Raw genomic sequence first — 16524 nt, 5'->3', positions numbered from 1 at the left:
ACATTTTAAAACACTCAGGGAAGTGCCTGGTCCCAGCGGGGCTGTGCGTTCAACTGTTCACAATGAACCAAAGCATCAAGCAGACTAAGCGTGTTTGCTTTGAATCAGAGACACGTTCACGTACCTGCCCATGTGGCAGGGAGTGCCACAGATCGCGGCTCCCCTCGTCCCTACCCATCCCTGATGAAAGTACGCCCTTTCTAGCCTCCGAGGCAGTGGAGGCCACAGCTGCTTTCAGTTTAAAAAAGGCCCTGAGCATTTTTATGAGAGATCCTGCTTATTTTACCTGTCTCTTCATCGCCTCCCCACCCACGTGAGAGAGCGCTGACTTCTTCAAACGCCTTTGTGAGTAGCTTCATAGATGGTAGGGGCTGGAAGGGACCTCTTGCAATCATCGGGTCCAGCCCCGCTACGCTTGGGCAGGAAAGGCTGCTGCAAAGTGAGCGTCCAGGCATTTTTGAAGATATCCAGAGTAGGCGAGTCATGTTCAGCCTCTGTTGCAGGAGCACCTAGGTGAGATCGGGGTCACGTTATGCACCACCACATGCCAAGACACGCGGTCCCTGCTCGGAAGGCTTGCAATGTGAGCCCGAAGTGGGACCTGGAGCTGGGGTGTGCACTAAGTTGATCTCACGTAGGAGCCAGCAAACGTGTTACATGGGAGCAGGTTTTAATCTCTCTGCCTGCTCAGTTGAGTTGCCTTCAAACTGGTGACCTGTAAATGCTCAGTAGCAGCGCCGAGACGCGTGCTGTCCCCAGCAGAAGTGTTGCACTCCAGAGAACGGAGCCTCCTTTGTGTGTCGATACATCTACTAAGTCAAAAGCAATCAGGACTCGTAGGAGAGATGATATCTTTCATTAGACTGACAAGATTTTTGCAAAAAAATGTCTTTAATTGCAAGCTCTAGTAAGTCAAGCTCTGACTTTTTTTTGGCGCTTGCTTGCTTTGGCCAGCATGCCCCCCTGCAGAGGAACTAGCAGATGCTGTGAAACACAAGTTCTCTGTCCCAAATCCTAGCTCTCCACCCGCTTTTTAAAAAGAGATCATTGCCTTTAACTGAAGTGCAGGATGAAATCACAACAGTGAAATGTCTCATTTACAACCGAGCATCGCCGGTGAGTGCCACATTGTGCATTATATGGTCGTTCCAACTAAAAAAGTACTTTATTTTATGCCAAAATAAAGGCCCGCCTGGGTCATCGCTAGAGTTTTAACCCAGAGATTGTATCACCTCTTCAGCCATAGGAGCAGTTGTGGGGAAGGGAAGCAGGGTGCTAACGCCTCCGTGGACGGAGAGATCCCACGCGCCCTGCTAGGGAATTGCATGATGGTAATAGGACAACGGGCATCAGGATTCCCCATTGCTCTTCCTGGCTCCGGTAGCGCTTACACAGCATAGCATCTGTGCATAACCCACCCTGTGAAGCCATAGCCAAGTCATAAAAATCTACATGCAATTTAGCCACTAAAGGGGCACAAATTATCGGCCCCCGGATGTGATCACCTGGATGGCACGGGCGTTTCATGCCGCTTGTTCTGTCTGAAAGGCTGTCTGCTCTGACTTGCCCAAGTTACGGCGGAGACCTCACTTCTCTTCCCAGCTGTGCCTGAAATGACCTTGTGCAGGCTCTTTGTTCACGCATTTTGCAGGCAGCTCCCTGGAAGGGGGAGGCCTTGATTAATTATATGCATGGTCAAGGGCAGAAATATGGGAGGGAGTCGCTGGAAAACTTTGGATGAGAACGGCAGGCCTGCTGGCGGGTGGCAAAGTGCACATTGCGTTGTGCAGGAGAATCGCTCTTACTTTTCTAGCCAGGGAAGGAAGAAGAGCGCGGGGTGAGGGGTGTTTTTGGCATAAGGCCGAAGACTTTGGGGTATTTTCCTCTAGGTTCCCTTTCCCTAAAGACGGTTGCCAATGTGATAAAAAGGATGAGAAATCAAATGATCAAACAGCGCTTGAAAAATGTAACGTCGTTGTTTTATAATGAGTACAAATTGATGAGGAGGGGGCCAGGTGATCTCTGGATCGGAGGCGCCAGGTGAGGGAAGGAGCTGTCAGGGTGTCGGGAGCTGTTTAAAGGTGCGATCGCAGCGTGTGGCTGCTCTGCTCTGCATGCAGAAATCTCCATCTTGAAGCCCTTGTAGCTTCCTGGAGACTTTTCAGTGCTTTAAAGCATTGACATCATGTTTCTAAGCCTGTCTAATAAACTGCTGCTTTGTTTGCTTTTTCTCCCCTTTAAAAAAAAGAAAAAGGAAGAAGAAGAAGAAAGCCCTGCATCAAAATTGCATGTTAAGCGGAGAGTGAGGTCCTGTTAAAGCAGCCTGTAGCCGTCAGTAATATTTATTTTCTCTATTTGTTTTAAGCCTGTGAAGACTGTGTGGTTTTCTCTGTAATGTCCTGATGGAGACCTGACCAGCAAGCGTGCAATGCCCCTAGCCCTAATGTGCCATTAATGATAGGTTAATGTACAGTATAATGTTTTTTGGACTATGGGTTCATTACACTTCTGAGTGCAAGGTCTTTCTACAGAGCGCCCAAGGTCCCATTGCATTATATCACGCAATAAAAATACCCTTTTCATATCACACACTAATAAACTGTATTTGAAATGCTGTCTAAGGGCACCGCTATCATCTTGATAGGCTGCACACACGTGCAACAGTTGGAATCTTTTTATTATATTTTTGGTTATGCCGAGTTCACATTTTTTAAATAAAAACACATAATTGGTTCCTGGGTGTTTGTAAACCATCTCCACCATAACAACCAGGTCCTAGAAGGTATTTATGCAAGGGGTTTTAAATGAATAGCTCAGCAGTAAATAAAAGCCAGTGGCTGCTCACCAGCCCGTACCTGGCGCATAGACACGGGTCTCTTGATTGTCACGGGTGATTTATCGTTAGGCTTTGCACCAGGCGGCCATTCACACATAACCACAACGCCCTTCATACCAGGTCTCCTTGTCACTTGCTGGCCTTACGCTCATGTCTTGCGCTCTGCCTGGCACCTCTCCAAATGGAAGAAGGCTTTAAAGTAGTTTGCAAGCGACCCCAGGACGTGCAAGGGAAATGCATCTTGTACCTGGTGCCTGGTCTTGGCTCCTCTGCCTCTTGTGTTTTTTTCCCATGCCAGTGTCTTGATCTTGGCAACTCTTGCTGGTAATATTCAGCCTCCTGGCAGCGCCCCCCAAGTCAGTACCTTCTCTTACAGGTCTTGACGGTTCCTCAGAGTCGGGGAAAGTGTCTCCAAACTGCTCCGAGCAACATCACTTCCAGAGCCTCCTCCGTGATCAGGGCCCCCGAGGGCTCGCTGCTAGCACACAGACCAAAGACGACAGGTCTTGTCCCCTGGGGCTTGCAAAGAACAGGCTTGTAGGCAGCCAAGGTACTTACACCACAGCCATCTGGGTGGAGGTGCAGCACGGTCTTGGTCCTTGACCGTGGCTCCAGGCACCACGAGCTTCACAAGAGCAGCGGCTACCATGCATTGCATCCTGTGGTTCGCAGGTCCAGCTGTAAAACCTGGCTATGCCGAAAGGCAGCATCAGCTAAGAGTTGCTAGCCCTCTTTGCATGGGCCTTTGGCTAGCCACCTGCATAGAAGGGAATGTCTCCCTTGCGGAGCGGCGCTCCTTGCGGTTTCCCTCCGGGATGCTGCCTGCGAGACAGGATGTGGCATTTGGGCCCAGCAGGAGAAGGGGTGCCAGCCTGCCCGGGGCAGTGGGAAGGTCTGCTGTGTTTGGAAACCTGCAGCATTTAAGGTCTGCAGCGTGGCGGCGTACTGACCACATTGCCATCTTCCAGCCAGGAAGATGGCAACGTGAAGGCAAACCTGCGCTTCTGCAGACCGGTCGTGCTGGAGTGACATCCCTGGAACTGGTCCAGCCAAATTACTGGAGCTTGCCCTGGCCATTAGCTCCCATTGTCCAGGTCTTGCTTTGGAGCTAGCAGCACCTTTTCATGTTCCTCTCAGATGTATAACCCCCGGACGGCCCCCTCTCACTAGTGCTTACCTTTTAAAGAGTTAACCTCTCTGGCGGGACACAGCCACTTGAAAGATGTCCCCTTGCTTGAGAAAACCAGAAGTGACAAGTCCATTTAAAAAGCCTGGTTTGTCATTGTTTATCTCATTTTCAGAGTCGGCACAGAAAATTAGGCCGGCTGACACTCACTGACACTCGGTGCCCCCCGGCCTGTCCTCCCTGACCTTTCCTAGATCACAGCCTTTCCCCTTCCCCTGGATGTTTCAATCGCTCTGCAGCAGATTGTCATATTGAGCCAGATCTTGATCCCCGGATAATTCAGGAGCAACAACTCTCTGGCAAATGCAAAACCCATTTGTTTTTCTTAGGTCGGGGGGAGCGGGAAGGCTTTGCTGCTCGGTGTTGCAGGTTTATTGATGACTGGTTTCTAGGACTGGCTTCGTTGCGACTGCAAAATTGGCTGCTTGTTCGTGGGGGTGCATAGGAGCCTAAATCATTTAATTGCGGTGTCACAGGAAAAGAATCGGCCCCATGCATCCAACTAACGTGATACTCTCGGGCAGCAGCTCTCAACCTCGTTAGACTTGCAGCGCCCCTTCGGAAAGTGCCAGCTCCTAGTTGTCGCTCATCTTTTGACTATGGAAAAAGAATAAAGCTGTTCTTCCGTTGCAAAGAAGTCGAAGCCCACAGCAGCGCAGAATGGTTTTAACACTGATTCCTGGTTGAAATCTCTGGGTTTGTCCCGTGAATCATGTTTACCTGGCAAGCAAAATGGATCGGGGGGGCTGCTCGGTGCCCAGAGGTGACGGTGTTGGAGAATCGTAGCCTAGATCATTTGGACTCAACTGGCTCTGCGGCTAGGTCCGCGCAGATGCACGGGTCTGCCCTTGTGGACCTGAAAACAGGCTTGAAGCTTTGGAACGGCCCCAAAACTCATGTCCCGATATAGTCAACAGACGGTCGCAGCAAAAGCAGTTTCCTTCCCACCGCGAGCAGAGAACGCCAGGCCACCCTGGAGCTGCAAACCCGTTTGCTGCGAGACAAAACCCACGTCGAGCTTCTGGGCATTCATTTTCGGTTGGCCTGACCTTGCCAAAGGAAGTAAATTGGTAGCTGAATATTGGAGTGCAATAGGTTGCTTTGCGTTGTTTGTACACCAGGCTAAAGCAGGTCCTGCTCCGCGTGGTTATTTGTTGCTGAACTGCGGGGTGGCTCGAGTCGGCACCTGTCTGTGGTCAGTCGTGGTGCTTGGGACCCGATGAAACGCATCTCCTTCTAGCAGCCTGGACCGCCATCAGAGCTCTCGGTGAATTGAGCTTCGTTTCTGCTTCTCTGTCCTTGCCCTCCAGTTTAAAACCCTTCAGCCGAAGGCTGCAATGCAGGACAGCATCCCTGTTCACATCGCTCAAGTCTTTCAGGATGTACTTAAGCGCTGTCCTGAATGAAAACAGAGGGAGGGACTTAGGTGCCTGCTTACTGCTTTCCTGAACTGATCCTGAATGAGTACCTTGGTAACCCCAGGGGTGGATAGTTTGATTTTCTGAGAATTAGTGTCCCTAGATGCCTAAAGACGAAGAAACACGAGATGGGATAGGTAGCACCCGCCACGCCTGGAAGGACAAACGTGATAGACATCCCCGTGGTTGACGCTCCCGGCGTACATACCCCGCACGGTGCGAGTAGTCGAACTACGAGGATAACGTAGATTTGCGAAGGCATCCTCTGCAGCGAGTCTGTCTGTCTGCGAAGGGGAGAAGCGAATGGTCTTTGTTCAATAGCTTTCTTTTAAAACTGGTCTCTCTGCTCTTCCTTGTCTAGGGACTGCTGATGGTTCCCTCCCAATATCACGAGTGTCCTGGGACTGCTGATTTACAGAAAAGGCGTTGTAGGGCATTTTCGTGTCCCCTTGCCCTGTGTCTTGTGGCCCAGGATCTTGGTGCTGTGAAGTTTTCCAGTAGAAAGCATTTGAGTCCTCTTATTCTCCCCATAGTACTTCCACAGGCCAGAATCTGTCCAGATTAATCATAGCCCACAAGTGAATATTTTTGCCAGGCAAATCGATACGGCCATGTCTGCTGTGGACCCCCACGGGCCGGGCGTGGGCTGGGGGAAGGCGCTTCCACGGGCTCAAAGCGCCGGGGAGAAAACTGCCCGACCAGCCGTGCGGCTTGAGAGGGCCGAGCGTGGCGGGGGACGCGTGGGGAGGACTCGGGCCAGCCACGGGAGCTAGGCTCTGCACGTGAAACGGCCCCGCTGTTGCAGTGCTCCAGCTGCACGGATACATACAGGGACCAAAACAGGCACCCGCTGACCGTTAGCCTCTGTCCACTGCCGTCACCTCCCCTGCCCTGCACAGCCCTCTGGCCTCCTGCACCAACTCCCCTTGGCACGGACCAGCAGGAGCTCAGCCCATCCGGCCGCCTTTCTGCTATTGCCCCCCGCAAGCATTGCATCCCGTCCATCTCGGCACTGCCTTGCCGGGAGAGAAGCTTGTGTCACTTAGGGACCGCTCATCGGTGTCGAGGATCACAGGGACAGAAACCACGCGTGACCATCTCAGCCGCTGCACCGGGATGGTGGGTGAGGCGGTGCATACGTGAGCCCAGCCCCAAAGAGGCCCCAGTGCCATCTGGGAGCTGCAAAACCAGTTTCCCCCGAGGTGTTGTGATGGGGAAGCCTGGCTCTGCCCATGCCAGGGTTGTTTAGACCTTTGCCCTCTATGTTACCCCACCTCTGTCTTTACAGAGGGCCCATGGAGCTGCTGGGCACTGGCAGCTGTGCCAGGCAGGAGCTACTCCATTTCCTTCCCTGCTGCGGGGTAGACCCCTGGTCTGAGTCGAGCCTGGGCCAGGGGGGTCCCAGACCCTCGTCTCCAGGGCTGGCTGTTGGCACCTCTTCCCCTGGAGCCCTTGGGAATCAGTCATTACTGGCACAGGCGCTGCTTCCCATCCCGGTGGCCAGTGCATCTTGCCCAGCGGAGTCGCTCCCTTTCCTTAAATGCCCGATTCCTCCAGCAGTTCCCTCCCGTCTCCGCTGGCTCAGTTGCAAGGGGGATTTGCCAAAAGGCTCCATGGGTTCATTTGTCTTGCAGCAAGTTGCAGCCCAGCTCCCAGCCCTGAAACCGCTCTTCGGAGCAGCAGCGTCGTGCCTGTCCTTCAGGTTTCCGGAGATCCCAGGCGTATTTCATTCCTGTAGCTTCTGACATCTCCGGCCCTGACCTTGGGAGTGTTTTATTGTTCTTCTCCAGCGTGGCTGGCCATGGTGGCTAATTCAGCAGAGGTTTTCCGTGTCTGCGGGAGGAGTTGGCCTCTTTCTGCCATTTCTAGGATTGTTTTTTCTGTGCAAGCGCCTCCTTCCCCAGTCGTTCGGACAAGGCTGGTTCCAGAGTGCATCCAGGTGGAGACGAGCGCTCTCGTCCGTGTTTGTGTTTCCTCCTGAAGTGCTATCCTGGTTTTTATTTGGGGGTCTGCTGGGTACATCCCCTCACTGCCTGCAGGAGCGAGAGGAGTTGCAGGCTCGGTGACTTTAGGGACCACGTCCTGCATCATGCTTTTGACCGACGGTCAGAGCTGCTGACAAAGCCGCTCCCTGCTTTTCGTGGCTCGCTCCCCTCCCGTTGCATCACCGAAGGACTTCCATCCTCTCGCGTGTACACAGAGGATGCCTCACCTTGTACGTCAGGATGTGAGCTGACTTCCTCCGTGCTGCGGTGGGCTTGGGTCTGTTGTGCAGATTATAATGAAAAAATCGACATTCTGGGGATTTTTTTCATAGATAATTTGAAACTCCCTCATCTGCTCTGCCCCCGGCAAGGTAGGGGGCCAGCCTTGGTCTTTGCCGCAGCAAGAGCAGGATTGTAAATGAATGCGGCACTTCAGGAGTGCATCCACCTGCCAAGCACGTAGGTGACACAATGGACAGTCTCTGCCCGGGGACAAACCGGGTGGGAACGAGCCCGTTTCGGACTGCACGGAGGTCAAGGGGAGGCTGGCTTATTAACATCGGGAGAGGCGGGGGGCAGGAAGGGAACCGGTGCACGTGCGGTGCTGCACTCCGCTTTAAGGACGAGCGCTCGGAGATGCGTGCTCGAGGTCAGAAGCGCCAGCTGAAGTTCTTGTTACCAAAGTGGTGTGTAGAAAAATAGAAATGAGACTTGGGAGAGTCCAGAGAAGAGCCACTCGTATGATTAAAGACCTGAAGAGCAAGCCATGAAAGAAAAGGCTGACAGAGATGGGCCTGTTCAGCCTAGAAGAGAAAAGACTCGGGGGGGATTTGGTGGCAGCTTACCAATATATTAGGGGAGAGCGTCAGGGGCTAGGTGAACAACTATTCACCAAAGCACCCCAGGGGAAGACCAAGAGCAATGGTCTTCAGCTCCTAGAAGAAGGTTTCAGACTGGATATAAGGAAAAACTTCTTCACGGTTTGTGTGTCCAGACTCTGGAACGGACTCCCCGCGGGGGTGGTGCAGGCACCTACTAGGCCTGAGCGAAGCAGCAAGTATTCGCTTTGGATTTGGATTCAGCCGATTTGTAGGGACGGTGATTCGATAGTGATTCGAATCACTGTCCTGATTTGATTCGGGGATTCAGATCCAAAGATTCGGTGCCGATTCGGAGATTTGGCCATAGACTAAACAGGCAGCAGTCCTTGAGGGTGCTGGATATGGCTGCCTCCGGCTGGTAAGTCTGTTGTGGCGGGCAGAGGGAGGAGGGAAGGGGTGCGTGGCGGGGGCAGACCAGTGCCCTCACAGCGAGGGAGGGATTGGGGCTGGGGCAAGTTGCCCAGCCGGGGTGGGGGGTGCGGCAGTGAGCTCCACCAACACAGCTCAGTGGCAGACAGCTGGGGCTAGCCCCCCGAGGCACAGCCCGGCTCAGCCCGCCCTGCGCACATCGGGGGGCACACGCCCGCTCCCATGCCCTCCCCGACCGGCAACGCGCAGTGGTGGGAGACCCCTCCCCAAGTCCTGCCATGCCTCCCAACCCAGCTGGGCAGCTTGTCCCAGCACCAATCCCTCCCTTGCTGTGGGTCCTTGATCTGTCGTCCCCCCCGATACCCTTCCCTCTCCCCTCCGTCCACCACAACAGACTTACCAGCCAGAGGCAGCTGTACCCAGCGCCCTCGAGGACTGCTGGCTGTTTAGTCTGTGCCCGAATCTCCGAATCAATTCGGAGCTTTTAATTGGTCTCCCAATTCAGATTTGGAGATTCGCTGAATTGGGCCGAATCTCCTCCGAATCGGATCGGCTACTGAAGCTTTGCACAGCCCTGGAGATCTTCAAAAGGAGACTGAATGCGCACCTTGCTGGGGTTATTTGACCCCAGCGGTTTTCCCCGCCCAGAGCTGGGGGGCTGGCCCTGATGGTCTCTCGAGGTCCCTAAACTTCTGTGAATCTGTGGCTCGTAGCTGTCCTGGGCATGTGAACCAGCGTGGACAGGAGGTCACGAAGTTGGCCGCACTGCGGTGTTTCCCAGGGCTAACACCCTGGTGAACGGTGGCACCCCCTCAAGCTCTCGCCCACCGCTCCTATATCAGAATAGACCTGAGGATGATTTAGCCAAGTGCCTGCTTTTGAGGATTAGCACTGCATCCCGGAGATGTTACCTGTTACACAGAATCGAAGAAGACGAGGGGTGAAGGGACCTCAGGAGATCACATTTAGTCCAACCCTCTGCTCCAAGCAGGACCGGCCCCAACGTTGAATCGTAGAAGTACGTTAATATGCAGTGTGCTGTACCCATGTCTTCCACACACCCAGGTAGGACTCTACCTCTGGGTAAAATAGCTGCAGATCAGACGTGTCCAGATCCCAGCTGCTGTCAGCCATACACGCACGCGTGTGCATATGTATCTGCCACAGAAGAAAAATGCGTGGCCGCCACCTCCGATGCTGCCACACCAGAGAAGAGTTGAGGCACAGTTGCTCCTGGCTCCCTGGCCACTTAGGGAAACGTCCCCCGGGAAGGGATTCCAGCTTTGCAGGATCAGAGGTGGAGCAGCCTCCTACTTTTGGAGACCTCCCCCAAAACCACTGTGGCCTCCAAGCCAAGCGGCAGGCTGCTTCGAACCAAGACCCAGGGGCTGGCTAACAGGTAGCAGGCCAAGACAGGTGTATTGCACGGGGTTGCCTGAATGGTGCTAGTCCAGATCATGGTTTCTGTAGGAGCAGCAGGCTCTTCGCTGGGAAGAACGTGCATGTCTTCCCTTGCTGGAGCTGCTCTTGCCTTCCCAGAAAATGCTCTGGTTTTTCCCCTTTTCTGAGCAGACCTAAGAGCCTTGTGTATTCACTGATACCAGCCTCGGCCTGGGACCTCCGCAACTCCCTGCGTTACATGGCTCCCAAAGGGAGTGAGAGCAGTAAGACGGTGCTGGAATAGGTGCAGATGCGTTACCAGCTGAAATGAAAGCATCCTAAGTGAACAAGAGAGTTTCCCTGAGCGGCGACCGTACCTCTCTGCAAACCCAGTCTTAGCCTAGTGAAGTGGGGGATGGTGGGGAGGGAGACACCAGCTTGTTTGGCTTTTGCATCCTTGAGAGTGGTCTTAATGGGCCAGGAGCCTGCTTGGCAAATGCTGTGGGATTGCAGGGTGTGGATGGAGCGTGGGGCATGTCTGCGGTCAACCCCCCCCAGCCTTCCTGCTAGTCCCATTCTCCTAGCTGTTTGGGCTAGGTGTGGGGCTGGGGCCGTGGGGGTCAGGGGAACACATGAGAAGCAAGAGGTTTCTGGTGATATCTTTTATTGGACCAGCTGCGGTTGGGAGAGACGCGAGACAAGCTTTTGGGCACGTTTCCTTGGCTCTGGGCATGGGCTATTTAATGGCTGTGCTAGTTTCTAATGGGGCCGCACCTATTGTAGACCCTCCCACAATAGAAATACTAATGAAAAATAAAGGGAGCGTATCCATTCCCACTGCAAGCTGCACCGCAGGGCCCTGCACATGTTCAAACTGAGCTGGATAGAAACCAGCCGCAGAGTTGTTACACATTTTCAGGCACAAACTTCCGTGCTGATTGGCCCTTTTTATAGCTGGATAGCCATTTTTATGGTGTGATCAGTACTTCGCACATGTGGCCGGTCTAAAGTTATTGCGTGATGGACCAATTAATTGCATAACAAATGTAATGGGTGGCAGAGGCCAGAGGGACACGGTTGCTGCACGGCTCAAAGAGAAGGCATCATGAGCTCTCGGGGTGGGGAGTGGAAGGAAAGACGGGATGTCCGTTAGCCATCTCTCATTACTGTATTTGCTTGGAAAAAAGCTGCCGGCTCCTATGGTGGGCTTGCAGCGCTCCCGAAATGCTTCCATGCAGAAAACTGCTAACAAGAGCCTTGTTTTTCAGCAACCTCGAGCAAGGCCTTTGTGTTTAGATGCAACAAAGAGGTGCGCGTGACAGCTAACTCTGTGCCTCTCCCTTTGCCAGGGCCACCCCTTCATCGTGCAGTACAACGACGGGAATGCGGAGGTGGTGTCCATGTGGGTGTGCAGGATGCTGGAGGAGCGTCGTGCCCAGCAGGCCCCGCAGTGACCAGGGCAGCGTGCTGGTGGTGGAGACCACAGGACAGGACTGGCAAAACCAAACCCGGCCGTGCATCAGGCGGCCGCCACAGCTGGATGATCTTTCGCTATAAGTATTTTATAGAAGCATCAACAAAACCTTCCAGGATATTTGCTGCTGCCTCTTTTTTTCCCCCCTCAGACTTTAAGGGATTTTCTTCACAGATTTCTTTGGTTTGCTGAGTGATTTAATGTCCTCAAATTATCTTCAATCAAACTGTACACAGCCTTAAAGCAAGTATATTATATATTTTTTTTCTGTTGTTATTGAATGTACTGTATATTTCATGGCACCAGAGTATTTTTTAACCTTTCGTCTTTTGCTATTGTACAAATGAGACCATTGACTGTCCAGAAGAGCTAGTGAGCAGCTGTGGGCTGCGTAGACACAAAGACGTCAAGAAAATGCTTGGTTTAAAATTGTATTTGTATGTTTGGAAAAAAAAAAGAAAGTGGCTGGGCTTCACCGTTCTCAATGGAGAGACCAAGGTCTTCTTTTACAAGAATAAAGTGTGGCAAGTATATCATCACTTCTGCTGTGCTGATGCTAGGTTATTTATAGCTAGTGCAGGGCAAAATCTCACCCCGAGACCAAGCGTTCACATAACAGGGGGCCTGTGTACATATAATATGTCCATGCACACACACGCTGCAGCCTGTGAAGGCACTAGGAGCCGTGCCTGTCTTACAGGACAAAAGGTAGCCTTTGTTTCATATCTGATTCATAGATTCATAGATGCTAGGGTCGGGAGGGAGCTCAATAGATCATCAAGTCCGACCCCCTGCATAGGCAGGAAAGAGTGCTGGGTCTAGATGACCCCAGCTAGATACTCGTCTAACCTCCTCTTGAAGACCCCCAGGGTAGGGGAGAGCACCACCTCCCTTGGGAGCCCGTTCCAGACCTTGGCCACTCGAACTGGGAAGAAGTTCTTCCTAATGTCCAGTCTAAATCTGCTCTCTGCTAGCTTGTGGCCATTGTTTCTTGTAACCCCCGGGGGCGCCTTGGTGAATAAATCCTCACCAATTCCCTTCTGTGCCCCCGTGATGAACTTATAGGCAGCCACAAGGTCGCCTCTCAACCTTCTCTTGCGGAGGCTGAAAAGGTCCAGTTTCTCTAGTCTCTCCTCGTAGGGCTTGGTCTGCAGGCCCTTAACCATACGAGTGGCCCTTCTCTGGACCCTCTCCAGGTTATCCACATCCTTCTTGAAGTGCGGCGCCCAGAATTGCACGCAGTACTCCAACTGCGGTCTGACCAGCGCCCTATAGAGGGGAAGTATCACCTCCCTGGACCTATTCGTCATGCATCTGCTGATGCACGATAAAGTGCCATTGGCTTTTCTGATGGCTTTGTCACACTGCCAGCTCATGTTCATCTTAGAGTCCGCTACGACTCCAAGATCCCTCTCCACTTCCATGCCAGCCAGCAGGTCATTCCCTAGGCTGTAGGTGTGCTGGACATTTTTCCTCCCTAGATGCAGCACTTTGCATTTCTCCTTGTTGAACTGCATCCTGTTGTTTTCTGCCCACTTGTCCAACCTGTCCAGGTCTGCCTGCAGCTGTTCCCTGCCCTCCGGCGTGTCCACTTCTCCCCATAGCTTTGTGTCATCTGCAGACTTGGACAGAGTACACTTCACTCCCTCGTCCAAGTCGCTGATGAAGACATTGAAGAGTATTGGCCCAGGCCTGATCCCCAGGCCATAGCTGTATGAGCCAAATGTCTAAGCCCCACAGACAGGGTGATATGGCCCTGTGCACAGGGCCGGGGCTACAGCCAGGATCCAGACTGGGGCCTGATCCGATGGGTTTGCTGGCCCGCAGACCCACCCCACACCGCTCCTCCGGCCCCTGGGCCAAATGGCCGGACACCACCGGCCTACATAAGTTGCCTCCCAGTTGACCCTAAGGCTGCATCTATGCAGCGGGCCCATTGCTGTGCAAGGAGACCCACCTTGCTTCCAGTATCACAGCGCGCTCCCGTACAGCGAATCCAGGCACAGCCGCGCAGGGCCCGTGGCCAGGTAAGGATCCCCGGTTTCTTGGTGTGCTTTACCCTTTGCCCCTTCGGGACATGGCCTGTGTACTGCCTGGTTGTACAGAAGCTGCCTCAGGGCCTGTATGGCTGAGCTGGTGCTTTGGCCCATCTGGGGTTGGGGCTGCAGCCCAGGGATTCATCCTAAGGGTGGGAGGAGGGCAGGGTCACAGGAAGCCAGGCCTGCAGTTGCGCCTTATGTCATGCTTGGCTTCACTCCTCCCCTCTGCGCCCAGCTCCCTGGGAAACCCCTGTGCCCTCCCAACCCAGCCCCGCTGCATGCAAAGGGGCTGGGGAGGCGGGAGCCCCCAAGCAAGGAGCAGCTCTTCCACTTCCTTGCAGGCACCAGCCATGTCCCGCTCAGCCATTAGGTATCCCCACACTCCTGGCGCATCCCTTGCTGCCGACGCTGGCTCCACGAGCATCTCTATGGCCGAGCAGACACTTCGCTGACGTGGGTTGGGGGCAGAGGACAGCAGTGCTCGCGATAGAGACCACGGATGTGAGGAGCATCAGGTGGGAACAGCAGGACATCGGCCATAGAGTAGTGCCAAATGCCCGGCCCCCCAGGCTTTCCCACGGAGCTGGGGTGGATGGGTGCTGTGTTGAGAGAGCTGCAGAGCAGGGGTGTGAAGGATGAGGCCTGGGACTGCCTCTGAAACCACAGCCCTCCCTTGCGTGGGACACGGGCTGGACAAACCTGTGCTGGATGTCAAGAGGGGGCACAGGACGGCTAACCAGCACCCGTCTGCAGCTTAGCTCACACCCTCTGCAAAGACCATTCGGTTCGTACCAGCCAAATAGAGGTCAGTGGATTCCCGCAAGGGAAAGCAAGTGAAGAGCTGCTTGGCCATGCTGTCTGCTGATGCACCCCCAAGCCAGACTCACGGTTTCAGGCAAGCTGGACACGCCACGAGCCTGGTCCAAGGGAGCTTAGAGTCTAGGTTTGCCGTGCAACCCTGCAGCAGGACAGGGGGTGCGGGACAAAGCAGCAGTAACACTAGGGCTTTTCTTTGGACTCAAGCCATCATCTCAGCTGGCCACGCACCTGTCCATAGCCGGATGGTGAAACCCGTGGTCGCGCGGCAGCATGCTCTGAGCATCATGACCACAGGGTGTGAGCAGACGCAGCACAGCTCTGTACGCGCTGGCCTGCCCTTCCATTGCTGCTGTGTGCATAACCGAGGCAATCGAGCTACCTTAAAGGAAAGATGAATTATTACAACATGTCTGGTGCGTGCCTCCTTATTCCTAGGTGTGTGCTTCCTCAGCCTGACAAAGGGTATTTGTACTCGAAAGCTTGCAAAGAAGAATTTTTCCAATATTTGAGCTGGTCTAATAAAAGACATCAGATTTACCCAAAGAACCTTGCCTCCTTATTCCTATGACTTCGGTTTATATTTTCATAACAGATTGGCTCATCTTTAATCAATTTTGGTATAAAAATGCTAGTAATGGGCACAAATGCATGGAGGAAGCCCTTTAAAAAAGGGGCACAGAGGGTAAGCAGAGTTTTATTGTAGCATTTAAGCCTTTATCCTAAATGCTGAAGTTTTCTGGCCTTCAGACTAAAATGTTACTAAAAGGGCTGAAGTGGATTATAATATATGGGCAAGCCAAAAGCCCCTTTGCAGTGAGAAATTTCTGCAGAAGGATTGCAAATCCTAAATGTTACTTTGGAGGTAGTCTGGAAAATACTTTGTTTCCTTCCTCCCAGGGATCATTTATCTTGTTTTGAAGCATAGAGATTGCAGGCATGAACTTATAGACTAAAGTTTGTCTTAATTGCTCCTATGTCACAGCCTCCTTGGCAGATAACAGTACAATGAATGAGTCAATGTGACCAATACCTTCAGGTCCTTTTTCTAAAGTGAGACAAATTTCTTTCCTTTGAGCCAACCAGTCTATAAGCAGCTCTTTCATTTATTTATCTCCTAACAGTTTGCATTAGCTTTCTCTGGATAAAAAGTCTCTCTCTCAGATTTAGTTAAAAAGTCAGTAAAACCAGGGCTTTTCCTCTGGTTTTCATCAGGGCGTAGGAGACATCAGCCTTGCAAATCCATGCCCAGTGTCAACAGGCGTAGCTTTGAAAAATCTCGTGGCTAATGCACTGACAGCGTTATATTTCACGGGGGTGAGTTATGAGCCTCGCAGACTTGATCGTTATACTTAGTCCAATGATAATGGTGGCAGGTGGGGGTCTTCAGCATCCTTCCTTCCCTGGAAGGGGGTGCTTCTGCGATAATTCGGGAGGCCAGAACAGCACCAGGGTTTGCTAACAGGGCACAAAACCTTTCATTGCTAAATTGATCCAGTCAGTTGGACTCATAGCAAGGAGCTAGGGAAGGGTGCTGGCATCTGACAGCAGGTCTGTGTCCTGCAGGAAAGGGGGAAAGCAAGAAAGTACCTGTAAGCAGACGTCCACCTAAAAAACCACCACGGACATACCCAGCCTCTGTAGGGAAACTGAGGACTGACAGCAGCGGTAGCTCCAGATTACCAGGGCGAGGATGTAGTGGAGTGGGTCGGAACCAGAGCTTGGATACCCGAACTCCACTTCTTGTTCTGCCCCCAACTTTGAGCAGCATTTTGCCTGTGTCCTGGCTCCTCTTCCCTTATGAGAACAAACACGTGAGGTGCTGTGCAATGCATCTTAATCCAGGGAAGACGAGCTCTCTGGCAGGGCAGGGTGAGGGCAATGTGCATTTCTGCAGCCGTGCTGCATTTATTCTGTACGTCAAAGAAAGAAATCCAGTCCCTGGCATCTCTCATGTAGGCCAACCCACCATTAGAAATGGCTTGGGTGTCCCTGCAGCTGAGTTGTGAAATGGGCTGCGAAGTGACCCGAGGTCAAAGCTGCTCTGCCTTCAGAAATCCCCTTCAGCTCCACCGGGAGAGCCGACACCGAGATGCCCAATGTGACATTACCTTTCCCTGCTGCCTCCCTATCTTGAAAT

The 16524-nt window shown here is 52.9% G+C and overlaps 1 protein-coding gene across 3 annotated transcripts in view; it reads left to right on the top strand.

Moving 5' to 3' along the window:
• MAP2K5 (mitogen-activated protein kinase kinase 5) overlaps positions 1-12068 on the top strand; it is a 182996-nt gene extending 170928 nt beyond the window's left edge. For all 3 annotated transcript variants that reach the window (XM_014606136.3, XM_019477698.2, XM_006265731.4), the window contains one exon: positions 11405-12068. In XM_014606136.3, the coding sequence (XP_014461622.1) occupies positions 11405-11509 (105 nt within the window). In that variant the 3' untranslated portion in view covers positions 11510-12068. The remainder of the gene's footprint in view (positions 1-11404) is intronic.
• The last annotated feature ends 4456 nt before the right edge of the window (positions 12069-16524 follow it).

This window comes from Alligator mississippiensis, chromosome 11, assembly GCF_030867095.1.
Source record: "Alligator mississippiensis isolate rAllMis1 chromosome 11, rAllMis1, whole genome shotgun sequence".
In the NCBI taxonomy this organism is placed as follows: Eukaryota; Metazoa; Chordata; order Crocodylia; family Alligatoridae; genus Alligator; species Alligator mississippiensis.
The sequence above is the reverse complement of the archived record's forward strand: the minus strand, read 5'-3'. Positions and strand labels throughout refer to the sequence as shown.